The 27,801-nt window shown below is 57.4% G+C and overlaps 2 protein-coding genes across 4 annotated transcripts in view; both read left to right on the top strand.

The window, feature by feature from the left end:
* The window catches only part of LOC140392923 (putative DBH-like monooxygenase protein 2), a 289,303-nt gene extending 277,759 nt beyond the window's left edge, over positions 1-11,544 (top strand). Inside the window, exon 13 of the mRNA XM_072478705.1 lies at positions 9,764-11,544. Within this exon, the coding sequence (XP_072334806.1) occupies positions 9,764-9,925 (162 nt within the window). The 3' untranslated portion in view covers positions 9,926-11,544. The remainder of the gene's footprint in view (positions 1-9,763) is intronic.
* Positions 11,545-16,974: 5,430 nt separating this feature from the next.
* The window catches only part of LOC140392386 (ATP-dependent RNA helicase DDX19A-like), a 112,044-nt gene continuing 101,217 nt past the window's right edge, over positions 16,975-27,801 (top strand). For 2 of the 3 annotated variants that reach the window (XM_072477676.1, XM_072477675.1), the window contains exon 1: positions 16,975-17,109. In XM_072477676.1, coding sequence (XP_072333777.1) covers positions 17,020-17,109 — 90 coding nt within the window. In that variant the 5' untranslated portion in view covers positions 16,975-17,019. The remainder of the gene's footprint in view (positions 17,110-27,801) is intronic. The other variant, XM_072477678.1, reaches the window with a different exon arrangement.

Genomic DNA, 27,801 nt, shown 5'->3' with positions numbered 1-27,801 from the left:
CAGAGGGATGAGCGGGCCGGACAGCGCTGTCGGGGGTGCTTGGCTTGCCCGCAGAAATCGCAGCAGGGTCCCCCGGGGATGCCTGGCAGTCTCAAAGCACAATCTTGTGGGGGGATGGGGGATGCATCGGAGCCGGTTGCGGGGGGGGGGGGGAATTCCACGCTGCCCAAGGGGCTGCTGCGCAGTCGGGGGCCACATCCAGGGAGCTAGCAAGGGCCCGTGCCCCCTTGAGGCCTAGTGTCTCTTTCTCCAGCAATTGCTGGCGGATTTGGGAGGACAGCATACCTGCAACAAATGCGTCCCGGATCAAAAGTTCTGTGTGGTCGTTGGCCGAAACTGGCGGGCAGTTACAGTTCCTCCCCAACACCAGGAGCGCACGGTAGAACTCCTCCAGCGATTCTCCAGGGATTTGTCACCTCGTCGCTAGATGTCGGGCGTAGACCTGATTTACAGGGCGAATATAGTGTCCTTTCAGCAGATTCATTGCGGCCTCGAAATCGTCCGCGTCCTCGATGAGAATGTAGATCTCTGGGCTCACCCTCGAGTACAGAACTTGCATTTTCTGGTCTTCCGTGGGTGTAATTGTGGCCGTCCTCAGATATCCATTGAAAAAAGCCAGACAGTGCTTGAAGGTTGCCGTTGAGTTTGCCGTGTGGGGGCTGAGTTGCAGATACTCCGGCTTGATTTGGAGCTCCATTCTTTAAAATCTAGTGTAATAAATTGATGCTCGCTCGATCAATAACTCCAGAAGCGAGATTGGAGACAATTGAAGGCTTTATTACACTAGATATTTCCCCCAGCAGCGCAGGTACAGAAAGCAGCTGCTGGGGCGACACGGGCTCTTGTACTCCGCCTTACTCGGCGGAACCAACAGGCAGGCTTAACCAATGAAAACAGTACCTCCTACACCAATGGTCTTACAGCATTACAGGGTACCGTAATACCTCTAATACCGACTACCACACACGTGTCGGTCGGTGTTGGAGCCGGCGGCCAAGATGGCAGCCCCCACAAGTCGCACAAGGCTGATGACGCATCTAAAGTGGGCGTTCCCGGCTGGCACACAGCCACATTGCGGGGTCTGCGGGCCTGAGTCCATGGGCTGGGCCTGGTGAGTTTTCGACTTCTGGGCTTTAGGTCGGCCCAGACAGATTCTGGCGAAGTGTCCCTTTTTGCCACAGTCGCTGCACGTTGCTGTGCGGGCTGGGCAACGCTGCCGGGGGTGTTGACCCTGGCCGCAGAAGTAGCACTGCGGTTCCCCGGTCTGGACGGGCAGCCGCACGGCACAGGCCTGTGATGTAATCGGGTCCGATGGGGGCCGCGACGATGGTGTCCACGAGGGGTTCGCCGGGTCAGCGGGGAACGCACTGAGGCTCTGGTAGGCCACCTCCAACAAGGTGGCTAGTTTTACCGTGTCCCGCAGGTCAGTGGTCCCGTTTTCCAGCAGGCGCTGCCTGATGTAGTTCGATCGGACCCCAGCCACGTAGGTGTCCCGGATCTGTAGGTTCATGTGCTCCTCTGCCGTCACAGCCCGATAGCTGCAGTTCCTTGCAAATAGGGTCAGGTACTCATCCAGTGATTCCCCGGCGCGTTGACGGCGAGTAATGAGGAGGTGTCGGGTGAACACCTCGTTTACGGGCTTCACGAAATGCGCCTTGAGGATTGCGACCGCCGCCTCGTACGTGGCAGCTTTCTCTATCATCACGGAGATTCGATGGCTCACCCAAGCGTGGAGGAGTCGCAGCTTGAGGGTTTCAGAGGGAGGCGTTGTAGAGGTGTTGAGGCAGGCCTCAAAACAGCGAAGCCAGTGGGAGAAGATCTCCTTGGCCTCTGTCGCTCGCGCGTCGAGTTCGAGCTAATCTGGCTTTAGAGCGGCTTCCATGGTGCTGTCACTGGATAATAAATTGTTATACCATCAATTCACTGTGAGACCATGAGAACGAGTGAATACTAGGCTTTATTATGCAGGAACTCGCCTGCCAGTGTCTGTTGTACAAATGAGTGTGGCCGGTCTATATATACCCCGGTGAGGGCGGGGCCAGAGGCGGAACCCACCAGGGTTCCAGTACAGTACCTGGAAGTAGACCGTATTATCATTTCCAGGTCATAGGTCACAGCACTACACAGACAGTTCATACTTAGTTGTTTACATTCACCACACTGTCTCTCTCCCTCTCTGGCTCACTCCCTCTCTCTCTCTGACTGTGTGTCTCTATCTCCCTCTCTGTCAATTTTTCTGTCCCTCTGCCTCTCCACTCTCTGTCTGTCTCTCTCTCCTGCCTCTCTCTCTCTCTTCTGCCTGTCTATTTCTCTGTTTCTCCCTCTCCCTCCCCCTCTGGCTCCCTTCCTCTCGCTCTCTCTTTCTCTGTGTCTCTCTCTGTCTTTCTGTCTCTCTCTCTCTGTCAATTTTTCCGTGTCTCTCCCCCTCTCTCTCTCCCTCTGTGTCTCTCTGTCACTCTCTCCACTGTATCACTCTGTCTCTCTCTTTTCTGCCTCTCACTCTCCCTCTGCCACTCTTTGTCTGACTATCCCTCTCTCCACTGTCTCACTTTCTGTCTGTCGGTCTGTCTCTCTCTGATTCTGTCTGTCTCTCTCTCAATATCTATCCCTCTGTCTCCTGCCCTCTGTCTCATTCCCTCTGTTTCTCTGTCTCCTTCCCTCTGTCTCCCTCCCTCTGTTTCTGTCTCCCTCCCTCCCTCTGTCTCCCTCCCTCTGTCTCTGTCTCCCTCCCTCTGTCTCTCTGTCTCCCTTTCTCACCGATTAGTAAGATTCAAATCAAAGCACATTTATTATACACAGTAATCGCTACTCATGCACAAATTCTACGTCTAAGCTACTTCTACAACTAACAGGCCTATACTTAACTTCGGACTGGCCCACCAGGTCAGGGGAACAAATGGCCTTTTGTTCGGGTTCTGAGTCTGCGGGATTCGATGTTGGTACGGACTGGTAGCTAGGAGCGCCTATCTCGTAGCGAGCGTTGACTTGAGACTTACTTCTTTCGGCGGTCACTGCACCGGTAACGGTCAAGGTTGGTTCGCGTTGCTGGGTGACCCGGGCAGGAAGAGAGCGAGTTGAACTTGGGGGCTTAACTTTATAGTCCCCAGGGGCTTCCCGCCTTTCGGGGCGGACCCTGTACCTGGTTCTAGGTGATTGGACTTTGTTTCAATCGCTTGGTTCGATTTCTCCAATACTGGAGAGGTTCCCTGATTGATGGGCGTTCTTGAGGTTTTCGTTAACCTCTTTTGTGTTGGCTCCTGCTGGCGCAGGGGAGTCTGGCTTAGTTTTGTGTGTCCCAAATGTTGCAATTGTTCCTGGGGATTGCTCATTAGTATGTAGATGGCTGCTACATTATTATGCTGATGGTCGCTGGTATCGATGCTGTCTGGGCTTTGCAGAGTTAAATACACAGTAAACCTGCACCTGCTGGTTTCTTCCTGTGTTGGCTGAATTTCCCTTCAGCCTTTGCCGTTCGCCATTTTAAATTGGGAGTTGGCCAATTTAGGTGGCTACACCCCATCCTTGTGATCCTAACGCGAAGCGTGAAGGATCACATAACTGCATTGCTTTCCATTCCCTGACCCGGTGAACACTTCGTTCATGGCCTCTACACTGACCTTAACTGTGCAAAAAAATTTTAACTGACAATTCTAAGGGACATGCATTACAAAACAAAAAATGGGAACCTCTAACTATCCTTAATACGCCAAACAGATGAGACAACAATACTATGCCACCTATATGCATACTAAGAACAGTAAACTTGAGAAACTCGGCGTCACCAACAGCAGCAACCAAGCCACCCCCGGTACCACAGTAGAAAACAATCAGACTACACCCTTCAACCAGACGAAATCGAAGTCCTCAGCAGAGGGCTCAATTTCTGCACCACCACCAAAATGGACCCCATCAGTCTTGCGGCAGACACGGAGGAATTCATCAGGCGAATGAGGCTCCGGGAATTCTTCCACAGACCCCAAGAGGCCAACAGCGAACCCAAGCAGACTATCAATGAACCAGAACAGCAGACCGAGAGATCTGCGGTGCGGCAACCGAAGAGGAAAGAGTCGAATTGGACCCCTCCGGAAGGCCGCTGCCCTAGACTCGACATGTATGCTCAAGCCGTCAGGAGTCGCGTCAATGCCAGATTCATCAGTCGCATTCACAAGACAGCCCCGAACGTCACCCAAGCACAAGGCAATGCCATCCGTGCTCTCAAGACCAACCGCAGCATCGTCATCAAACCAGCAGACAAAGGAGGGGCCACTGTCATACTGAACAGAACGGACTACTGCAAAGAAGTATACCGACAACTGAACAACCAAGAACACTACAGACAGTTACCCGCAGATCCGACCAAGGAACACATACGCCAACTTAACAGACTGATCAAGACCTTGGATCCAGATCTTCAGAGCACCCTACGTGCTCTCATCCCACATACTCCCCGCATTGGAGATCTCTACTGCCTACCGAAAATACACAAGGCCAACACACCAGGCCGTCCTATCGTTTCAGGCAATGGGACCCTGTGTGAGAACCTCTCTGGCTACATCGAGGGCATCTTGAAACCCATCGTACAAGGTACGCCCAGCTTCTGTCGCGACACGACGGACTTCCTACAGAAACTCAGCACCCATGGACCAGTTGAACTAGGAACATTCCTCGTCACAATGGACGTCTCGGCACTCTATACCAGCATCCCCCATGACAATGGCATTGCTGCAACAGCCTCAGTACTCAACACCGACAACTGCCAATCTCCAGGCGCAATTCTGCAACTCATCCGCTTCATTCTGGATCACAACGTCTTAGCCTTCGACAACAAGTTCTTCATCCAGACACACGGAACAGCCATGGGGACCAAATTCGCTCCCCAATACGCCAACATCTTCATGCACAAGTTTGAACAAGACCTACTCACTGCACAGGACCTTCAACCGAACCTCTCATAGGGTGCTGGATAGTTTCCTTTTAAAATCTCCCTGAGATTGCTGTCCTGCTTCTGGGCCTGCACTAAATCCTCGATCTTAGTCTGCGAGACCTGAACTGCATTCACTGGTGCGCTTTCGGGGGGTGTCCAAAAATATCCGTGTCTGGAACCTGCTTTAGCCAGTGCGTCGGCTTTTACATTTCCAGGGGGGGGAGGAACGATGGTGACTTCGAACTTTGACTATCCCAAAAGTCCTGTTCTGTGCTCTCTCAAACTGTGACGGAGTAATGGGGCTGAGGGGAGGGGTTTTCCATCTGCGGAAACAAATCCTCTTGCTTTCCACAGGGGTAGGAATTCCGTAAGGCTGTTGCAGACATAGAGGCTGTCCGAGTATATGTCTGCTGGGCTGGGGAAGGAATTTGGGTGTTGCACTATGTATGCGATGGCCACAAGTTCTGCTGCCTGCGTGCCTAAGTGTTATTGCTATTTCTTCTAGGGTGCGTCCCTGCGCGTCCTCGATATAAATACCGCATCCTGTTATGCGCTTCCCTTCCAATATCGTGGAAGATCAATCCACATATATCTTTATGGGCGCACACGTGTCTGTGTGCTGGGGGCTCTGGGTTGAACTACCTATCTTTGTGGGGGGGGGGGGGGGGGGGGGGGGGGGTTCGCAATAAAGGGGCCTGTGTTGTGGTGTGGAGAGATAATTTCACATTCATGGGGGGTTCCGGGGTACTGTAGGTTGTCGGCTATAAAGGTGTGGGTCTTTGTCCGTTTCACAGTGATGTCCCGTCCCTGCAAGAGAAGGGTCCATCTGGCTGCTCTTATTTGACTGACTGTACCGTCCTTGAGTCGTCCGTCCAGTAAAGGTTGGGTGGGGGTGTGTTCTGTGAGGATTGTGATGGGGTTCAGTCCAGTAATGTACGAAAAATACTGAACTTCCCAAAATACTGGAGCAGGTGCCTCTCACAGGCTGAAAATCCCTGCTCCACAGCATCTAAAATTCTGGAGGCGTAAGCTACGGCCCTTAACTGGTTGTGCCGTTCCTGGAGGAGCACGGCCGAAAGGGTGCGGTCTGTGGTTGCTACCTCTATAGCGTAAGGGGAAAGCGGGTCTGGAACTTGTAGTGCGGGGGTTGCTATGAGTACCTGTTTTAAAGAGTCCACAGCATCCGTATGCTGCGGAAGCCATGCCCAGGGGGCTCCTTTCTTTAGGTGGTCTGAGAGGGGCGCTGCCTTGCTGGCGAAACCGTCAATGTGGTTTCGGCAGTAGCCAACCAGTCCTAAAAACGACCGGAGGGCTGAAACGTTCTGGGGAAGGGGCAATTTAGCAATCGAGTCAATCCTTTTATGCTCAATCTCGCGTTTACCGTGCATGATAATTGTTCCCAAATATATCACCTTGTATTCCAAAATCTGGGCCTTTTTTGGGTTAACTTTACAACCAATTGAGTGTAAGAGTTCCAGGAGTTCGGACAGAAGCTCAATGTGCTCTTCCTTGGTGTCTGTCTGCAGTAGTAGGTCGTCTACGTACTGGACGAGACATTCGGGGCGAGAGAATTTGGCTAAACCATTTGCCAGCTGTCGGTGGAAAATGGAGGGGGAGTTGTGGAAGCCTTGTGGCAGGCATGTCCACGTGTACTGCTGATTTTTAAAGGTGAAGGCAAATTTGTACTGGCACGCCTTTGCCAATGGAATGGACCAGAATCCATTACTGACATCCAAAACCGTAAAGAAACGGTAATTGAGTCCCTGCTTGGGCATGGTCTCGGGACTTGTGGTTACTGTGGGGGCTGCTGCGGGGGTGATTTTGTTGAGTTCCCGGTAATCGATGGTCAGTTGCCATGATCCATCGGGCTTTCTCACTGACCAAATTGGGGCATTATTAATGGAGGCTACTGATCTAAGTACGCCCTGTTCTAATAAGCTTTTGATTACTTTTGCGATTTCTCCCTCTGCCTCTTGGGGAAATCCATATTGTTTTTGGGGTTTAGGGTCAGGTCCTGTTATTTGTACGGAGCCAGTCATCCGTCCACAGTCGTGTTTGTGGGTCGCGAATGCTGTCCTGTTCTTTTGCAGAACTGCCCTGGTCGGGTTAAACCAAAATTCGCCTACTGCGCTAATTTTGTTCGCGTATTCTCCTATGTTGAGCGTTGCGGGGGCTCTTGCTGATTTTGTCATTTTCCAGACACACTGGTTGACTGGATCAAAGGAGAGGTTGTGGGAATTCATAAAGTCTATTCCCAGAATGTGTTCTGCTGTGTGGGGATGGTCAACTAAAACCACAGGGTGCTTGGTGGTGATGTTGCCGATTTGAATGGGTACAGGGGCTGTGATTTTCTGCAAAGGTGCCTCCTCCTACATTCTGTAGGTCGGGAAGGGCTGGTACGACTGAAGGGTCTAAACTTAAAACTGTGAGCTTTACATGCTCTCGCTCTTCCAGGCCGTACATAGTCGCCTGCTGCTTTACTCTGGCAAAGAAATGGTGGGGGTCTGAGGTGGGGAGGAACGGTGTGATTATCTTGCACGCGTCCCGTAATTGGGTCACTGTTAAGGGGGTGGTGTATAGAAATTCCGCATCGTCCGATATGGCTGTGCGGTGGGTGGTTACTGGGTTCATTGGAGCCTGAACTATCTGCTCTGTGGGGGGTTGGGGCGCTTTCCTCTTCTGTGGCTTTCCCTGCGCACATGTTCCCTGAACATATCTCTGCGCTGTTTCATTTAATTCTTCCCAATCAGGGCCGTCTTCCTTACCTAATTTTGCTCCAAAGGTTTCCTGGAATCCTTTTTGGACTGAAAGCAGCAATTGCAGCTCTGCAATCTGCTTCCGGCACTTTGCGTGGTCTAGTGAGCTTTGTCTTTGCTCCGTGGTGGCAGCATGGAGTGCTCTTAACGCTGCCTTTAGGTCACTACACTGCCTCTGCAATGCTTCTACCTGCTTCTCGGTTTCTTCACGTACCAGGACTGCACGTTGCGTGTCCTGATAGGCCTTTTCATACTGGGACTGGAAGCTGCTTAAGTGCGCCAGACAAGACTGGTGTGCTCTCTTGGCATCCTCCACCTCTCCGTCTTTTGCTGCCAACTTCCTCCTTAACTCTACGTTCTCTCTTTCTACCTCGCTTTCATCGACCTTACTCATTCGATGTATGCCTTCTACCTCTTTCCGGAGCGTCCTAACGACCTCCTCTGTGCCTCGCAATTGTGCCAAGCAGGACACGATTGCCATCGGCTTGTGAGCTTTCCCTAAGCTCTTCTTGTGGATCTCGCTCAGGGTCTCCCACCAAGTATGTCCTATACTCCCGGGGCCTGATTCCTCGTTGTCACAGAATTCACTCCAAAGGGGGCATCCCTTCCCTTTGAGATATTTCCTGATCTCCTCTTCCCAAATGGGACATTGTCCCACTCTACTGCTGCTGGTCGCTGCGACCGCAAATTCCTTGGGGTTCATGAGGCGTTGCATTTCCTGCATTGCCATCTTTCCTATCCGAATACTGCTCTTCAAATTTGGGACAGGGGTATTAAGGCGGTGCTGTAAATACGGGTACGGCTTTCGCTACTTTCCGAAATACAAACTCCCGACAGTTTTGTCGCAACAAAAAATCTATCAGTTTTACCTTATCGCCCTGTTAGTTACGCATGCATACACACACACACACTTCCGAATTATGAGGATTGATCAGAACTGCTTGAACGCTTGTGGTTTTCTGTTCCCAATTGGATCTCTAATTCAAATTCTGGGTTCTGCCAGAGTGGTTATGCCACTTCTAGTTCGGGTCCCAGCGGAGTCGCCAAACAATGTTGCTAACTTTCCGGTTGGTTCAATTGCTCTGTTTTATTACCTTTGCTCTCGAGTCGCCAGGTATCTTTATGATACCGCCACGAGGTTCAAGTCCAAGTAATGATCAATAACTCAATACACCGATTAGTAAGATTCAAATCAAAGCACATTTATTATACACAGTAATCGCTACTCATGCACAAATTCTACGTCTAAGCTACTTCTACAACTAACAGGCCTATACTTAACTTCGGACTGGCCCACCAGGTCAGGGGAACAAATGGCCTTTCGTTCGGGTTTGGAGTCTGCGGGATTCGAAGTTGGTATGGATTGGTAGCTAGGAGCGCCTATCTCGTAGCGAGCGTTGACTTGAGACTTACTTCTTTCAGCGGTCACTGCACCGGTCACGGTCAAGGTTGGTTTGCGTTGCTGGGTGACCCGGGCAGGAAGATGAGAGCGAGTTGAACTTGGGGGCTTAACTTTATAGTCCCCAGGGGCTTCCCGCCTTTCGGGGTGGACCCTGTACCTGGTTCTACGTGATTGGACTTCGTTCCAATCACTTGGTTCAATTTCACCAATACTGGAGCGGTTCCCTGATCGATGGGCGTTCTTGAGGTTTTCGTTAACCTCTTTTGTGTTGGCTCCTGCTGGCGCCGGGGAGTCTGGCTTAGTTTTGTGTGTCCCAAATGTTGCTACTGTTCCCGGGGATTGCTCATTAGTATGTAGATGGCTGCTACATTATTATGCTGATTGTCGCTGGTATCGATGCTGTCTGGGCTTTGCAGAGTTAAATACACAGTAAACCTGCACCTGCTGGTTTCTTCCTGTGTTGGCTGAATTTCCCTTCAGCCTTTGCCGTTCGCCATTTTAAATTGGGAGTTGGCCAACTCAGGTGGCTACTGCCTCCCTCGGTCTCCCTCCCTCTGTCTCTCTGTCTCCCTTCCTCTGTCTCCCTCCCTCTGTCTTTCTGTCTCCCTCCCTCCGTCTCCCTCTCTCTGTCTCCCTCCCTCTGTCTATTTCCCTCTCACTCTCCCTGTCTCTTCCCCACAGGGTCACCGAGTGACCAAGGTGAAGATTCCGGAGATCCCGGAGGAGAAAGTGATCCCATGTTCGAGGCTGGGAGCTTTTGGAGGATCCGAGCGTCAGGAGGGTGTGCCTCTCGCCCTCGTGGCAAGTCTCATCATGGTCGCCTGGTACCAGGCGGTCCTCTGAGGGTGCGGTTGATCGTCATGGGTGACTTCAAGAGTCAGGACCTGTCACTCCGCCCCACCCCCCCCTCACCTACCCCACTCCCCTCTTCTCTCCGTCCCGATTCCCCCTCACGGATGCTGCCTCTCCCTGTCGCTCGCTGCACACCCTCCATCCATCTCTCCCCTACCTGCTTGGCCGATACACATTCTCTCTATCCTGCGCCTCCCACTTTCCCCTCTCTCACTACACTTCTCACACACTCTCTCTTGCTCTGACATCTCTCTCTTTCCCTCCCACCCTCCCTACCCACTCACTCACCATCTCTCTCACCCACCACTCTCCCCATCTCTCACCCCCTCTCTGCCTCCTCCTCTCTCCCCTTCTCCCTCAACCCATGTGTTTGTCTCGCTCTTCCTCTCTCTATACACCATTTTCATCCCCTTTTCTCGTAAAACTCCTTGTCTCAATGTCTCTCTCTTTTTTCTATACTCCCTCCCTCTCCCTGTCTCTCTCCCCTTCCCGTCTCTCCCACTTTCTCTGCCACCCCCTCTCTCCCCCTTCTCAATCATTCTTCTGCATGTCTCTCCCCTCGCTCTGACTCCTCTCTCTCTGACCTCTCTCTCTGCCATCTCCATCTGTTCCTCTCTCTCAACCCCCTCACACTCTGCTCTCCTCTCTCCCTATCTCCCTCTCTGACCTCTCTCTCTGCTCTTTCTTCCATGTCCATCTCTCCCTCTCTCTGTCCCTTCTCCCCTCTCCGTCTCCTCTCTCTCTCTCACACGTCTCTCCCCTCTCCATCTCCCCCTCTCTCTCTACCCTCTCCTCCCTCTCACTGTCTGCCCCTCTCTCTCTGACCCCTCTCTCAATCTTCCCCTCCCTCTCCCCTTCTGTGCCTGCCCCTCTCTGCCCTCTCTCTCCTTTCTCTCTCACCTTTCACTCTTCCCTTTCCTTCCCTCCTCCTCTTTCTCTGACCCCCCTCCCTCTTCCCTTTCCCTCACCCCCTCCCTCTCCCCTTTCCGTCATCCCCTCCCTCTTCCCTTTCCCTCACCCCCTTCCCTCATCCCCTCCCTCTCCCCTCTCACTCGTCTCTCTCTCTCTCTCTCTGCCTTCTCGCACTCACTGTCTACCTCTCTCTTCCCTCTATCCTCTTGCTGTGTTCCTCCCCTCGCCTCCTTCTCTCTTTCCTCTCCCCTCTCTCCTGTTCTCTCTCTCCTCTCGCTGCCTCATTCTCTCTCTGCCATCTCGCATTCTGCCCTGTCTGTCTACCTCTCTCTCTTCTCTCGCACTCTGTTCTGCCTCACTGTCTACCTCTCTCTGACCTCTCTCTCCTCTTGCTGCCCACTGCCCTCTCTCTCTCTTTCTCTGCCTTGTCACACTCTGCCCTGCCTCACTCTCTCCTTTTCACCTCTCTGTTGCTGATCTCTTCCAAAATTCTCTCACTCTCCTTCCCGGAGATCGGGATCCCTTCACCACTGTTCACTGTGAACAATGATTCTCCTGATCCGGACTCCAAATCCCAGACTGGAAATGACTCTGCCCTGGAAACAAAACTCAGAAATGCTGCGGTGCTCACTGAAGCAGACGCTCCCTGTTCACTGCACAGTATCACAATAAAATGAAGAAATCATGAAAATTCAAAAGATTGTCTCTAAAGTCTCATTTTTGATCCGGTCGGATGGGTGAACAATTGTACAGGGATGGTGCAGGAGGGAGGAATTCAGATACCTGGATAATTGGGGCTCATTCTGGGGTAGGTGGTACCTCTACAAACGGGATCGTCTACACCTGATCCAGAGGGGTACCAATATCCTGGGGGGGGGGGGGGGGAATTTGCTAATGCTCTTCGGGAGGGTTTCAACTAATTCATCAGGGGGATGGGAACCTGAATTGTAGCTCCAGTGTACAGGAGGTTGAGAGTAGTGAGGTCATGAGTAAGGTTTCAAGGTCGCAGGAGTGTACCGGCAGGCAGGAAGGTGGTTTGAAGTCTGTCTACTACAACGCCAGGAGCATCCGGAATAAGGTGGGTGAACTTGCAGCATGAGTTGGTACCTGGGACTTCGATGTTGTGGCCATTTCGGAGACATGGAAAGAGCAGGGACAGGAATGGTTGTTCCAGGTGCCGGGGTTTAGATGTTTCAGTAAGCTCAGGGAAGGTGGTAAAAGAGGGGGAGGTGTGGCATTGTTAGTCAAGGACAGTATTACGATGATGCACGATCAATAACCTCAGAAACGAGATTGGAGACAATTGAAGGCTTTAATACGCTAGATGTTTCCCCCAGCAGCGCAGGTACAGAAGAAAGCTGCTGGGGCGGCATGGGTTCTTATACCCCGTCTTGCAGGGCGGAGCTAACATGCAAGCTTATCCAATGGGAACAAGTACCATTCTCCACCAATGGTATTCCGGCATTACTAGGTACCGTAATCCTCCTAACACAGACTACCACATACGGTGGCAGAAAGGACGTTTGATGAGGACCCGTCTACTGAGGTAGTATGGGCTGAGTTTGGAAACAGAAAAGGAGAGGTCACCCTGTTGGGAGTTTTCTATAGGCCTCCGAAAAGTTCCAGAGATGTAGAGGAAAGGATTGCAAAGATGATTCTGGATAGGAGCGAAAGCAACAGGATAGTTGTTATGGGGGACTTTAACTTTCCAAATATTGACTGGAAACGCTATAGTTCGAGTACTTTAGATTGGTCAGTTTTTGTCCAATGTGTGCAGGAGGGTTTTCTGACACAGTATGTAGATAGGCCAACAAGAGGCGAGGCCACATTGGATTTGGTACTGGGTAATGAACCAGGCCAGGTGTTAGATTTGGAGGTAGGTGAGCACTTTGGTGATAGTGACCACAATTCGGTTACGTTTACTTTAGCGATGGAAAAGGACAGGGAGATACCGCAGGGCAAGAGTTATATCTGGGGGAAAGGCAATTATGATGCGATTAGGCAAGACTTAGGATGCATAGGATGGGGAACGAAACTGCAGGGGATGGGCACAATTGAAATGTGGAGCTTGTTCAAGGAACAGCTACTGCGTGACTTGATAAGTATGTACCTGTCAGGCAGGGAGGAAGTGGTCGAGCGAGGGAACCGTGGTTTACTAAAGTAGTTGAATCACTTGTCAAGAGGAAGAAGGAGGCTTATGTAAAGATGAGATGTAAAGGTTCAGTTAGGGTGCTTGAGAGTTACAAGTTAGCCAGGAAGGACCTAAAGAGAGAGATAAGAAGAGCCAGGAGGGGACATGAGAAGTCCTTGGCAGGTAGGATCAAGGAAAACCCTAAAGCTTTCTATAGGTATGCCAGGAATAAAAGAATAACTAGGGTAAGAGTAGGGCAAGTCAAGGACAGTAGTGGGAAGTTGTGCTTGGAGTCCGAGAAGATAGGACAGGCGCTAAATGAATATTTTTCGTCAGTATTCACACAGGAAAAAGACAATGTTGTCAAGGAGAATACTGAGATACAGGCTACGAGACGCGACGGGATTGAGGTTCATAAGGAGGAGGTGTTAGCAATTCTGGAAAGTGTGAAAATAGGTAAGTCCCCTGGGCCGGATGGGATTTATCCTAGGATTCTCTGGGAAGCTATTGAGGAGATTGCAGAGACTTTGGCTTTGATCTTTATGTCGTCATTGTCTACAGAAATAGTGCCAGGAGACTGGAGGATAGCAAATGTCCCCTTGTTCAAGAAGGGGAGTAGAGACAACCCCGGTAACTATAGACCAGTGAGCCTTACTTCTGTTGTGGGCAAAGTCTTGGAAAGGATTATAAGAGATAGGATTTGTAAGCATCTAGAAAGGAATAATTTGATTAGGGATAGTCAACACGGTTTTGTGAAGGGTAGGTCGTGCCTCACAAACCTTATTGAGTTCTTTGAGAAGGTGACCAAACAGGTGGACGAGGGTAAAGCAGTTGATGTGGTGTATATGGATTTCAGTAAAGCGTTTGATAAGGTTCCCCACGGTAGGCTATTGCAGAAAATACAGAGGCATGGGATTCAGGGTGATTTAGCAGTTTGGATCTGAAATTGGCTAGCTGGAAGAAGACAGAGGGTGGTGGTTGATGGGAAATGTTCAGCCTGGAGTTCAGCTACTAGTGGTGTACCACAAGGATCTGTTTTGGGGCCACTGCTGTTTGTTATTTTTATAAATGACCTGGAGGAGGACGTAGAAGGATGGGTGAGTAAATTTGCGGCTGACCCTAAGTCGGTGGAGTTGTGGACAGTGCAGAAGGATGTTGCAGGTTACAGGGGGACATAGATAAGCTGCAGAGCTGGGCTGAGAAGTGGCAAATGGAGTTTAATGCAGAAAAGTGTGAGGTGATTCATTTTGGAAGGAGTAACAGGAAGACAGAGTACTGGGCTAATGGTAAGATTCTTGGTAGTGTGGATGAGCAGAGAGATCTCGGTGTCCATGTACATAGATCCCTGAATGTTGCCACCCATGTTGATAGGGTTGTTAAGAAGGCGTACGGTGTGTTAGCTTTTATTGGTAGAGGGATTGAGTTTCGGAGCCATGCGGTCATGTTGCAGCTGTACAAAACTCTGGTGCGGCCGCATTTGGAGTATTGCGTGCAGTTCTGGTCGCCGCATTCTAGGAAGGATGTGGAAGCATTGGAAAGGGTGCAGAGGAGATTTACCAGGATGTTGCCTGGTATGGAGGGAAGATCTTATGAGGAAAGGCTGAGGGACTTGAGGCTGCTTTCATTAGAGAGAAGAAGGTTAAGAGGTGACTTAATAGAGGCATACAAGATGATCAGAGGATTAGATAGGGTGGACAGCGCGAGCCTTTTTCCTCGGATGGTGATGGCTAGCACGAGGGGACATAGCTTTAAATTGAGGGGAGATAGATATAGGACAGATGTCAGAGGTAGATTCTTTACTCAGAGAGTAGTAAGGGCGTGGAATGCCCTGCCTGCAACAGTAGTGGACTCGCCAACATTAAGGGCATTTAAATGGTCATTGGATAGACATATGGATGATAATGGAATAGTGTAGATGGGCTTTAGATTGGTTTCACAGGTCGGCGCAACATCGAGGGCCGAAGGGCCTGTACTGCGCTGTAATGTTCTATTGTATCAAAGAATCAGGAACATCCCAGGACATGACTGTGGACAGGTGTGAGATTCATGAGTAAAGCTCCCTCTACACCGTCCCATCAAACACTCTCAGGACAGGTACAGCACGAGGATAGATACAGAATAAATATCCCACTACACTCTCCCCATCAAAACACTCCCAGGACAGGTACAGCACAGGGTTTGATACAGAGTAAAGCTCCCTCTACACTGTCCCCATCAAACACTCCAAGGACAGGTAGAGCATGGGGTTAGATACAGAGTAAAGCTCCCTCTACACTGTCCCCATCAAACACTCCCAGGCCAGGTACAGCACGAGGTTAGATACAGAGTAAAGCTCCCTCTACACTGACCCCATCAAACACCCCCAGAAATAGATACAGCAAAGGGTTAGATACAGAGTAAAGCTCCCTCTACACCAGGCAGTGTCAAACTCGGGGGCGCGATCCACGGGTGGGGCGCGGGCGGCTGTCGGGAGTGTCGCGGAGCCATCCGTTGCAGCGCTCCCGATCGTGCAAATCTTCACGCAACAGCCGCAGCAGCCGGATGTTAATAACGGCGGCTGCAAGCAGCCTTCAAAATGGCCACGAACATGTAAAAAAAATGCAGCCGCACTGCGCATGCGTGCCCGATGATCGGCGCGCATGCGCAAAACTATAAGCATGCGCGCCGATGATCGGGCACGCGTGCGCAGTGCGGCCGCTTTTTTTCAACGATCGCAGCTTTTTGTTTTACAAGTTCGGGGGGGTTTTATTCGTTTATTTTTTCATTTATTTCATTTTTACTTTTTACTACAAGTTCGGGGGGGTTTTTGATAAAAAATGCAGCACTTTGGACAGATGGCGACTCCATAATTTCCGACACCGGAAGGCTTCATCTCCATCCAACAGGTTCCATTGGAGGAGCGTGTACGAGGGCCAAAGGGACCCAAAACCATTTCCTCCATTTTTGTCAGCAGCAAACAAGGTAAGTGTGGTGAGCCACTTTTGGCTATGTAAGGCTTTTGTATATATGTTCACTATTGTTCTACTGTTCTCATACTATCATTATCTCCACTGTTGTATATACTCACTGTTATTGCTGTTCTGTTATTGGTTGTTGCTGTTGTACTGTTGGAATGTTGTTATTGGTGCTGCTGTTGGCTCCGCCTGTGGCTCCGCCCCTCTGAGGAGGTATAAAGCCCGTTGATCTGGGGCAGTCTTGCAGTGCGGGAGGAGCTACAGGTTGGCACACTTTTAGTCTATTAAAGCATCGGTTCACTACTACTCAGCGTCTCGACTGAATTGATGTCCATCAGTAACAGAACATGGTGGGTCGCGCAGGTCGGCCGGCATGGGTCGTGAAGGTTGGCTGGTTGGTAAAAACTCCTTGAAGAAATCGATGAATGGCTGCCACCTCCGAGCGAACCCCTGTAATGAACCCCTTAAGGCAAACTTAATTTTCTAGTGAGAGGGCGTGGTGTGACTGACAGTCCTGAGAGATGACGTGTTCTCACTGTGATTGACAGTGCTGTGGGATAATGGGGTGTGGTCTCACTGATTGACACCTTTGAGGGGGTGTAGTCTCACTGCGATTGACGGAATGATGGGCGCGGTCTCAGAGTGATTGACAACAGAGGGGCGCCGTCTCAGCGCGGTGGACAGAAATGAGGGGGCGATGTCTGTGATTGACAGTCCTGAAGGGGAAGGCGTCGACATTTGAATAACAACAATGAGTGGTTGCTCAGTTGCTCTTTGACGGGTAGCCAGGCGATGGGGCGTGATCTGCTTTTGAATGGCAGCCCCGACCGTTGGACGCCGCGCGACACCATGAGTTTCCCTCCTCTTGGGCTTTCGACGCCTTCGCGCAGACGCCGGAAGCCGGCCGGCCCCGGATCGAGCGAGGCGGCGCAGGCGCCAGAGAGCCTTGGCGCGCCGGACGCCGGCGGGCGGGAGAATCTGCGCAGGCGCGTCGGCGGGCGTGGGCGGGGTTGCAGCTGCTGATTGGGCAAGGGCGCCGGCGCAGAGGATGCGGGGAGCTGCTACCGGGAGTGGTGTACGCGCAGTACATGAATGGGTTCGAAAAGAGTCATGGCAACTGGGTCCTGGGCTCTGAACGTGGATCAACAGGAGAACTTCACAACAAGTGTAGGAAAATAGTGAGAGAGGGAATGGGAAAGAAAGAGGGAAATGGGACAGAGATAGAGGGGGAATGGGGATGGGAGAATTGGAAAGGGAATGGGAAAAGAAGGAATGGGGAGAGAGAGAGAGAATGGTTTGGCAACAGGAAAGGGGGAATGGGAAATAGAGAGGGGAAAGAGTGGAACTGGGAAAGAGGGAATGTGAAAGAGAGATAGAAAGAATGGGAAATAGAGAGGAGGAATGGGGAAGATAGAGAGAATGGTTTGGAAAGAGAAGGGTGAATGGGTAAGAGGGAGAGAATAGAGGGGGAATGGGAAAGAATGAAAGTGAGAACATGTGAAAGAGGAAAGACAATGGGAAAGAGGGGGGAACGGGAAAGAGGAGGATGGGAAAGTGGGAGGAAGAAAGGATGGGAAAGGGGTATGGTAAAGAGGGGAGAATATGAAAGGGAATGGAAAAGGGGGAAGAAATCGGGGGGTGAATGGGAAAGAGATGGTTTGGAAATAAGGAAGGGGGATGGCAAATGGAGAGAGTCTCTGGGAAAGGGAAGAAATGGAAAGAGAGGCAATGGGCAATAGAGGCAGAATAGGAAAGAGGGAATGATTGAGAGGAATGGGAAAGGGAGAGAAGGAACAGGAAAGAGCAGGAATGGGGAAGTGAGAGACGGACTGGGAAAGAGAGACGGACTGGGAAAGAGGGACGGACTGGGAAAGAGGGACGGACTGGGAAAGAGAATAGGAAAGAGGGAGTGGTTTGGAATTGGATAGGGAAGGAGGAATGGGAAATACAGCGAGGGAGTGGTAAAGCGAAGGAATGGTTCAGAGAGAGGGGGAATGGGGAAGGGAGAGAGGGGGAATGGGGAAGGGAGAGAGGGGGAATGGGGAAGGGAGAGAGGGGGAATGGGGAAGGGAGAGAGGGGGAATGGGGAAGGGAGAGAGGGGGAATGGGGAAGGGAGAGAGGGGGAATGGGGAAGGGAGAGAGGGGGAATGGGGAAGGGAGAGAGGGGGAATGGGGATGGGAGAGAGGGAGGGGATGGGAGAGAGGGAGGGAGGGGAGGGGATGGGAGAGAGGGAGGGGATGGGAGAGAGGGAGGGAGGGGATGGGAGAGAGGGAGGGGATGGGAGAGAGGGAGGGGATGGGAGAGAGGGAGGGGATGGGAGAGAGGGAGGGGATGGGAGAGAGGGAGGGGATGAGAGAGAGGGAGGGGATGAGAGAGAGGGAGGGGATGAGAGCGAGGGAGGGGATGAGAGCGAGGGAGGGGATGAGAGCGAGGGAGGGGATGAGAGCGAGGGAGGGGATGAGAGCGAGGGAGAGGGAGGGAATGAGAGCGAGAGAGAGGGAGGGAATGAGAGCGAGAGAGAGGGAGGGAATGAGCGAGAGAGAGGGAGGGAATGAGAGCGAGAGAGAGGGAGGGAATGAGAGCGAGAGAGAGGGAGGGAATGAGAGCGAGAGAGAGGGAGGGAATGAGAGCGAGAGAGAGGGAGGGAATGAGAGCGAGAGAGAGGGAGGGAATGAGAGCGAGAGAGAGGGAGGGAATGAGAGCGAGAGAGAGGGAGGGAATGAGAGCGAGAGAGAGGGAGGGAATGAGAGCGAGAGAGAGGGAGGGAATGAGAGCGAGAGAGGGGGAGGGAATGAGAGCGAGAGAGGGGGAGGGAATGAGAGCGAGAGAGGGGGAGGGAATGAGAGCGAGAGAGGGGGAGGGAATGAGAGCGAGAGAGGGGGAGGGAATGAGAGCGAGAGAGAGGGAGGGAATGAGAGCGAGAGAGAGGGAGGGAATGAGAGCGAGAGAGAGGGAGGGAATGAGAGCGAGAGAGAGGGAGGGAATGAGAGCGAGAGAGAGGGAGGGAATGAGAGCGAGAGAGAGGGAGGGAATGAGAGCGAGAGAGGGAGGGAATGAGAGCGAGAGAGAGGGAGGGAATGAGAGCGAGAGGGAGGGAGGGAATGAGAGAGAGAGGGAGGGAGGGAATGAGAGAGAGAGGGGGGAGGGGACGGGAGAGAGAGGGTGGGAGGGGACGGGAGAGAGGGAGGGTGGGAGGGGACGGGAGAGAGGGAGGGTGGGAGGGGACGGGAGAGAGGGAGGGTGGGAGGGGACGGGAGAGAGGGAGGGAGGGAGGGGACGGGAGAGAGGGAGGGAGGGAGGGGACGGGAGAGAGGGAGGGAGGGAGGGGACGGGAGAGAGGGAGGGAGGGAGGGGACGGGAGAGAGGGAGGGAGGGAGGGGACGGGAGAGAGAGAGTGAGGGAGGGGACGGGAGAGAGAGAGTGAGGGAGGGGACGGGAGAGAGAGAGTGAGGGAGGGGACGGGAGAGAGTGAGGGAGGGGACGGGAGAGAGAGAGGGAGGGAATGAGAGCGAGAGGGAGGGAATGAGAGCGAGAGAGAGGGAGGGAATGAGAGCGAGAGAGAGGGAGGGAATGAGAGCGAGAGAGAGGGAGGGAATGAGAGCGAGAGAGAGGGAGGGAATGAGAGCGAGAGAGAGGGAGGGAATGAGAGCGAGAGAGAGGGAGGGAATGAGAGAGAGAGAGAGGGAGGGAATGAGGGAGGGAGGGAATGAGAGAGAGAGGGGGAGGGGACGGGAGAGAGAGAGAGGGGGGGAGGGGACGGGAGAGAGAGAGAGGGAGGGTGGGAGGGGACGGGACGGGAGAGAGGGAGGGAGGGGACGGGAGAGAGGGAGCGAGGGAGGGGACGGGAGAGAGGGAGGGAGGGAGGGAGGGGACGGGAGAGAGAGAGGGAGGGAATGAGAGCGAGAGAGAGGGAGGGAATGAGAGCGAGAGAGAGGGAGGGAATGAGAGCGAGAGAGAGGGAGGGAATGAGAGAGAGAGAGAGGGAGGGAATGAGAGAGAGAGGGAGGGAGGGAATGAGAGAGTGAGGGGGGGAGGGGACGGGAGAGAGAGAGAGGGAGGGTGGGAGGGGACGGGACGGGAGAGAGGGAGGGAGGGAGGGAGGGGACGGGAGAGAGGGAGGGAGGGAGGGGACGGGAGAGAGGGAGGGAGGGAGGGGACGGGAGAGAGGGAGGGAGGGAGGGGACGGGAGAGAGGGAGGGGACGGGAGAGAGGGAGGGGACGGGAGAGAGGGAGGGGACGGGAGAGAGAGAGGGAGGGAGGGGACGGGAGAGAGAGGGAGGGAGGGGACGGGAGAGAGAGGGAGGGAGGGGACGGGAGAGAGAGGGAGGGAGGGGACGGGAGAGAGAGGGAGGGAGGGGACGGGAGAGAGAGGGAGGGAGGGGACGGGAGAGAGAGGGAGGGAGGGGACGGGAGAGAGAGGGAGGGAGGGGACGGGAGAGAGAGGGAGGGAGGGGACGGGAGAGAGAGGGAGGGAGGGGACGGGAGAGAGAGGGAGGGAGGGGACGGGAGAGAGAGGGAGGGAGGGGACGGGAGAGAGAGGGAGGGAGGGGACGGGAGAGAGAGGGAGGGAGGGGACGGGAGAGAGGGAGGGAGGGGACGGGAGAGGGAGGGAGGGGACGGGAGAGGGAGGGAGGGAGGGGACGGGAGAGGGAGGGAGGGGATGGGAGAGGGAGAGAGAGAGGGAGGGGATGGGAGGGAGGGGAAGAGCGAGAGGGAGGGGATGGGAGGGAGGGGAAGAGAGGGAGGGAGGGGACGGGAGAGGGAGGGAGGGAGGGGACGGGGGAGGGGACGGGAGAGGGAGGGAGGGGACGGGAGAGGGAGGGAGGGAGGGGACGGGAGAGGGAGGGAGGGGACGGGAGAGGGAGGGAAGGGACGGGAGAGGGAGGGAGGGAGGGAGGGAGGGGACGGGAGAGGGAGGGAGGGAGAGGGAGGGAGGGAGGGAGGGGACGGGAGAGGGAGGGAGGGAGGGGACGGGAGAGGGAGGGAGGGAGGGGACGGGAGAGGGAGGGAGGGAGGGGACGGGAGAGGGAGGGAGGGAGGGGACGGGAGAGGGAGGGGGAGGGAGGGGACGGGAGAGGGAGGGGACGGGAGAGGGAGGGAGGGGACGGGAGAGGGAGGGAGGGGACGGGAGAGGGAGGGAGGGGACGGGAGAGGGAGGGTGGGAGGGGACGGGACGGGGGAGAGAGAGGGAGGGGACGGGAGAGAGAGAGAGAGGGAGGGGACGGGAGAGAGAGAGAGAGGGAGGGGACGGGAGAGAGAGAGAGAGAGAGGGAGGGAGGGGACGGGAGAGAGAGGGAGAGGGAGGGGACGGGAGAGAGAGAGAGAGAGGGAGGGAGGGGACGGGAGAGAGAGGGAGGGAGGGGACGGGAGAGAGAGAGAGAGGGAGGGGACGGGAGAGAGAGAGAGAGAGGGAGGGAATGAGAGCGAGAGAGAGGGAGGGAATGAGAGAGAGAGAGAGGGAGGGAATGAGAGAGAGAGGGAGGGAGGGAATGAGAGAGAGAGGGAGGGAGGGGACGGGAGAGAGAGAGGGAGGGTGGGAGGGGACGGGAGAGAGGGAGGGAGGGGGCGGGAGAGAGAGAGAGAGAGAGAGGGGGAGGGGACGGGAGAGAGAGGGAGGGAGGGGACGGGAGAGAGAGGGAGGGAGGGGACGGGAGAGAGAGGGAGGGAGGGGACGAGAGAGGGAGGGAGGGGACGGGAGAGAGAGGGAGGGAGGGGACGGGAGAGAGAGGGAGGGAGGGGACGGGAGAGAGAGGGAGGGAGGGGACGGGAGAGGGAGGGAGGGAGGGGACGGGAGAGGGAGGGAGGGAGGGAGGGGACGGGGGAGGGAGGGAGGGGACGGGAGAGGGAGGGAGGGGATGGGAGGGAGGGGAAGAGCGAGAGAGGGAGGGAGGGGAGGGGACGGGAGGGAGGGGAAGAGAGAGAGAGGGAGGGAGGGGACGGGAGAGGGAGGGAGGGAGGGGACGGGAGAGAGAGAGAGAGGGAGGGAGGGGACAGGAGAGAGAGGGAGAGGGAGGGGACGGGAGAGAGAGAGAGGGAGGGAGGGGACGGGAGAGAGAGGGAGGGAGGGAATGAGAGAGAGGGGGGGGAGGGGACGGGAGAGAGAGAGAGAGGGAGGGTGGGAGGGGACGGGAGGGAGGGAGGGAGGGGACGGGAGAGAGGGAGGGGACGGGAGAGAGAGAGAGAGAGAGAGAGAGGGAGGGAGGGGGGGGACGGGACGGGAGAGAGAGAGGGAGGGAGGGGACGGGAGAGAGAGGGATGGAGGGGACGGGAGAGAGAGGGAGGGAGGGGACGGGAGAGGGAGGGAGGGAGGGGACGGGAGAGGGAGGGAGGGAGGGGACGGGAGAGGGAGGGAGGGAGGGAGGGGACGGGAGAGGGAGGGAGGGAGGGAGGGGACGGGAGAGGGAGGGAGGGAGGGGACGGGAGAGAGGGAGGGTGGGAGGGGACGGGAGAGAGGGAGGGAGGGAGGGGACGGGAGAGAGGGAGGGTGGGAGGGGACGGGAGAGAGGGAGGGAGGGAGGGGACGGGAGAGAGAGAGTGAGGGAGGGGACGGGAGAGAGAGAGGGAGGGAGGGGACGGGGGAGAGAGAGGGAGGGAGGGAGGGAATGAGAGCGAGAGAGAGGGAGGGAATGAGAGCGAGAGAGAGGGAGGGAATGAGAGAGAGAGAGAGGGAGGGAATGAGAGAGGGGGGGAGGGGACGGGAGAGAGAGAGGGAGGGTGGGAGGGGACGGGACGGGAGAGAGGGAGGGAGGGAGGGGACGGGAGAGAGGGAGGGAGGGAGGGGACGGGAGAGAGGGAGGGAGGGAGGGGACGGGAGAGAGAGAGAGGGAGGGGACGGGAGAGAGAGGGAGGGAGGGGACTGGAGAGAGAGGGAGGGAGGGGACGGGAGAGAGAGGGAGGGAGGGGACGGGAGAGAGAGGGAGGGAGGGGGAGGGAGGGAGGGGACGGGAGAGAGGGAGGGAGGGGACGGGAGAGAGAGGGAGGGAGGGGACGGGAGAGGGAGGGAGGGGACGGGAGAGGGAGGGAGGGAGGGGACGGGAGAGGGAGGGAGGGGATGGGAGGGAGGGGAAGAGCGAGAGAGGGAGGGAGGGGAGGGGACGGGAGGGAGGGGAAGAGAGAGAGAGGGAGGGAGGGGACGGGAGAGGGAGGGAGGGAGAGAGGGAGGGGATGGGAGGGAGGGGAAGAGCGAGAGAGGGAGGGAGGGGAGGGGACGGGAGGGAGGGGAAGAGAGAGGGAGGGAGGGGACGGGAGAGGGAGGGAGGGAGGGGACGGGAGAGAGAGAGAGAGGGAGGGAGGGGACGGGAGAGAGAGGGAGAGGGAGGGGACGGGAGAGAGAGAGAGAGGGAGGGAGGGGACGGGAGAGAGGGAGGGGACGGGAGAGAGAGAGAGAGAGAGAGAGAGGGAGGGAGGGGGGGGACGGGACGGGAGAGAGAGAGGGAGGGAGGGGACGGGAGAGAGAGGGATGGAGGGGACGGGAGAGAGAGGGAGGGAGGGGACGGGAGAGGGAGGGAGGGAGGGGACGGGAGAGGGAGGGAGGGAGGGGACGGGAGAGGGAGGGAGGGAGGGAGGGGACGGGAGAGGGAGGGAGGGAGGGAGGGGACGGGAGAGAGAGAGGGAGGGGACGGGAGAGAGGGAGGGGACGGGAGAGAGAGAGAGAGAGAGAGAGAGAGAGAGAGGGAGGGAGGGAGGGGACGGGAGAGGGAGGGAGGGGACGGGAGAGGGAGGGAAGGGACGGGAGAGGGAGGGAGGGAGGGAGGGAGGGGACGGGAGAGGGAGGGAGGGAGGGGACGGGAGAGGGAGGGAGGGAGGGAGGGGACGGGAGAGGGAGGGAGGGAGGGGACGGGAGAGGGAGGGAGGGAGGGGACGGGAGAGGGAGGGAGGGAGGGGACGGGAGAGGGAGGGAGGGAGGGGACGGGAGAGGGAGGGGGAGGGAGGGGACGGGAGAGGGAGGGGACGGGAGAGGGAGGGAGGGGACGGGAGAGGGAGGGAGGGGACGGGAGAGGGAGGGAGGGGACGGGAGAGGGAGGGTGGGAGGGGACGGGACGGGGGAGAGAGAGGGAGGGGACGGGAGAGAGAGAGAGAGGGAGGGGACGGGAGAGAGAGAGAGAGGGAGGGGACGGGAGAGAGAGAGAGAGAGAGGGAGGGAGGGGACGGGAGAGAGAGGGAGAGGGAGGGGACGGGAGAGAGAGAGAGAGAGGGAGGGAGGGGACGGGAGAGAGAGGGAGGGAGGGGACGGGAGAGAGAGAGAGAGGGAGGGGACGGGAGAGAGAGAGAGAGAGGGAGGGAATGAGAGCGAGAGAGAGGGAGGGAATGAGAGAGAGAGAGAGGGAGGGAATGAGAGAGAGAGGGAGGGAGGGAATGAGAGAGAGAGGGAGGGAGGGGACGGGAGAGAGAGAGGGAGGGTGGGAGGGGACGGGAGAGAGGGAGGGAGGGGGCGGGAGAGAGAGAGAGAGAGAGAGGGGGAGGGGACGGGAGAGAGAGGGAGGGAGGGGACGGGAGAGAGAGGGAGGGAGGGGACGGGAGAGAGAGGGAGGGAGGGGACGGGAGAGAGAGGGAGGGAGGGGACGGGAGAGAGAGGGAGGGAGGGGACGGGAGAGAGAGGGAGGGAGGGGACGGGAGAGAGAGGGAGGGAGGGGACGGGAGAGGGAGGGAGGGAGGGGACGGGAGAGGGAGGGAGGGAGGGGACGGGAGAGGGAGGGAGGGGACGGGGGAGGGAGGGAGGGGACGGGAGAGGGAGGGAGGGGATGGGAGGGAGGGGAAGAGCGAGAGAGGGAGGGAGGGGAGGGGACGGGAGGGAGGGGAAGAGAGAGAGAGGGAGGGAGGGGACGGGAGAGGGAGGGAGGGAGGGGACGGGAGAGAGAGAGAGAGGGAGGGAGGGGACAGGAGAGAGAGGGAGAGGGAGGGGACGGGAGAGAGAGAGAGGGAGGGAGGGGACGGGAGAGAGAGGGAGGGAGGGAATGAGAGAGAGGGGGGGAGGGGACGGGAGAGAGAGAGAGAGGGAGGGTGGGAGGGGACGGGAGGGAGGGAGGGAGGGGACGGGAGAGAGGGAGGGGACGGGAGAGAGAGAGAGAGAGAGAGAGAGGGAGGGAGGGGGGGGACGGGACGGGAGAGAGAGAGGGAGGGAGGGGACGGGAGAGAGAGGGATGGAGGGGACGGGAGAGAGAGGGAGGGAGGGGACGGGAGAGGGAGGGAGGGAGGGGACGGGAGAGGGAGGGAGGGAGGGGACGGGAGAGGGAGGGAGGGAGGGAGGGGACGGGAGAGGGAGGGAGGGAGGGAGGGGACGGGAGAGGGAGGGAGGGAGGGGACGGGAGAGAGGGAGGGTGGGAGGGGACGGGAGAGAGGGAGGGAGGGAGGGGACGGGAGAGAGAGAGTGAGGGAGGGGACGGGAGAGAGAGAGGGAGGGAGGGGACGGGGGAGAGAGAGGGAGGGAGGGAGGGAATGAGAGCGAGAGAGAGGGAGGGAATGAGAGCGAGAGAGAGGGAGGGAATGAGAGAGAGAGAGAGGGAGGGAATGAGAGAGGGGGGGAGGGGACGGGAGAGAGAGAGGGAGGGTGGGAGGGGACGGGACGGGAGAGAGGGAGGGAGGGAGGGGACGGGAGAGAGGGAGGGAGGGAGGGGACGGGAGAGAGGGAGGGAGGGAGGGGACGGGAGAGAGAGAGAGGGAGGGAGGGGACGGGAGAGAGAGGGAGGGAGGGGACTGGAGAGAGAGGGAGGGAGGGGACGGGAGAGAGAGGGAGGGAGGGGACGGGAGAGAGAGGGAGGGAGGGGGAGGGAGGGAGGGGACGGGAGAGAGGGAGGGAGGGGACGGGAGAGAGAGGGAGGGAGGGGACGGGAGAGGGAGGGAGGGGACGGGAGAGGGAGGGAGGGAGGGGACGGGAGAGGGAGGGAGGGGATGGGAGGGAGGGGAAGAGCGAGAGAGGGAGGGAGGGGAGGGGACGGGAGGGAGGGGAAGAGAGAGAGAGGGAGGGAGGGGACGGGAGAGGGAGGGAGGGAGGGAGAGAGGGAGGGGATGGGAGGGAGGGGAAGAGCGAGAGAGGGAGGGAGGGGAGGGGACGGGAGGGAGGGGAAGAGAGAGGGAGGGAGGGGACGGGAGAGGGAGGGAGGGAGGGGACGGGAGAGAGAGAGAGAGGGAGGGAGGGGACGGGAGAGAGAGGGAGAGGAAGGGGACGGGAGAGAGAGAGAGAGGGAGGGAGGGGACGGGAGAGAGAGGGAGGGAGGGAATGAGAGAGAGGGGGGGAGGGGACGGGAGAGAGAGAGAGGGAGGGTGGGAGGGGACGGGAGAGAGAGAGGGAGGGGACGGGAGAGAGGGAGGGGACGGGAGAGAGAGAGAGAGAGAGAGAGAGAGAGAGAGGGAGGGAGGGGACGGGAGAGAGAGAGGGAGGGAGGGGACGGGAGAGAGAGAGGGAGGGAGGGGACGGGAGAGAGAGAGGGAGGGAGGGGACGGGAGAGAGAGGGAGGGAGGGGACGGGAGAGAGAGGGAGGGAGGGGACGGGAGAGAGAGGGAGGGAGGGGACTGGAGAGGGAGGGAGGGAGGGGACGGGAGAGGGAGGGAGGGAGGGGACGGGAGAGGGAGGGAGGGAGGGGACGGGGGAGGGAGGGGACGGGAGAGAGGGAGGGTGGGAGGGGACGGGAGAGAGGGAGGGAGGGAGGGGACGGGAGAGAGAGAGTGAGGGAGGGGACGGGAGAGAGAGAGGGAGGGAGGGGACGGGGGGGAGAGAGGGAGGGAGGGAGGGAATGAGAGCGAGAGAGAGGGACGGAATGAGAGCGAGAGAGAGGGAGGGAATGAGAGAGAGGGAGGGAATGAGAGAGAGGGAGGGAATGAGAGAGAGAGGGAGGGAGGGAATGAGAGAGGGGGGGGGGAGGGGACGAGAGAGAGAGGGAGGGTGGGAGGGGACGGGACGGGAGAGAGGGAGGGGACGGGAGAGAGGGAGGGAGGGAGGGGACGGGAGAGAGGGAGGGAGGGAGGGGACGGGAGAGAGAGAGGGAGGGGACGGGAGAGAGAGGGAGGGAGGGGACGGGAGAGAGAGGGAGGGAGGGGACGGGAGAGGGAGGGAGGGAGGGGACGGGAGAGAGAGGGAGGGAGGGGACGGGAGAGAGGGAGGGAGGGGACGGGAGAGAGAGGGAGGGAGGGGACGGGAGAGGGAGGGAGGGAGGGGACGGGAGAGGGAGGGAGGGAGGGAGGGGACGGGAGAGGGAGGGAGGGGACGGGAGAGAGAGAGAGAGGGAGGGGACGGGAGAGAGAGAGAGAGAGAGGGAGGGAGGGGACGGGAGAGGGAGGGAGGGAGGGGACGGGAGAGGGAGGGTGGGAGGGGACGGGAGAGAGGGAGGGTGGGAGGGGACGGGAGAGAGGGAGGGAGGGAGGGGACGGGAGAGAGAGAGTGAGGGAGGGGACGGGAGAGAGAGGGAGGGAGGGGACGGGGGGGAGAGAGGGAGGGAGGGAGGGAATGAGAGCGAGAGAGAGGGAGGGAATGAGAGAGAGAGAGAGGGAGGGAATGAGAGAGAGAGAGAGGGAGGGAATGAGAGAGAGAGGGAGGGAGGGAATGAGAGAGAGAGGGGGGGAGGGGACGAGAGAGAGAGGGAGGGTGGGAGGGGACGGGACGGGACGGGAGAGAGGGAGGGGACGGGAGAGAGGGAGGGAGGGAGGGGACGGGAGAGAGGGAGGGAGGGAGGGGATGGGAGAGAGAGAGGGAGGGGACGGGAGAGAGAGAGAGGGAGGGGACGGGAGAGAGAGGGAGGGAGGGGACGGGAGAGAGAGGGAGGGAGGGGACGGGAGAGAGAGGGAGGGAGGGGACGGGAGAGAGAGGGAGGGAGGGGACGGGAGAGAGAGGGAGGGAGGGGACGGGAGAGAGGGAGGGAGGGGACGGGAGAGAGA

Source organism: Scyliorhinus torazame, chromosome 16 (assembly GCF_047496885.1).
Source record: "Scyliorhinus torazame isolate Kashiwa2021f chromosome 16, sScyTor2.1, whole genome shotgun sequence".
NCBI lineage: Eukaryota > Metazoa > Chordata > Chondrichthyes > Carcharhiniformes > Scyliorhinidae > Scyliorhinus > Scyliorhinus torazame.
The sequence above is the reverse complement of the archived record's forward strand: the minus strand, read 5'-3'. Positions and strand labels throughout refer to the sequence as shown.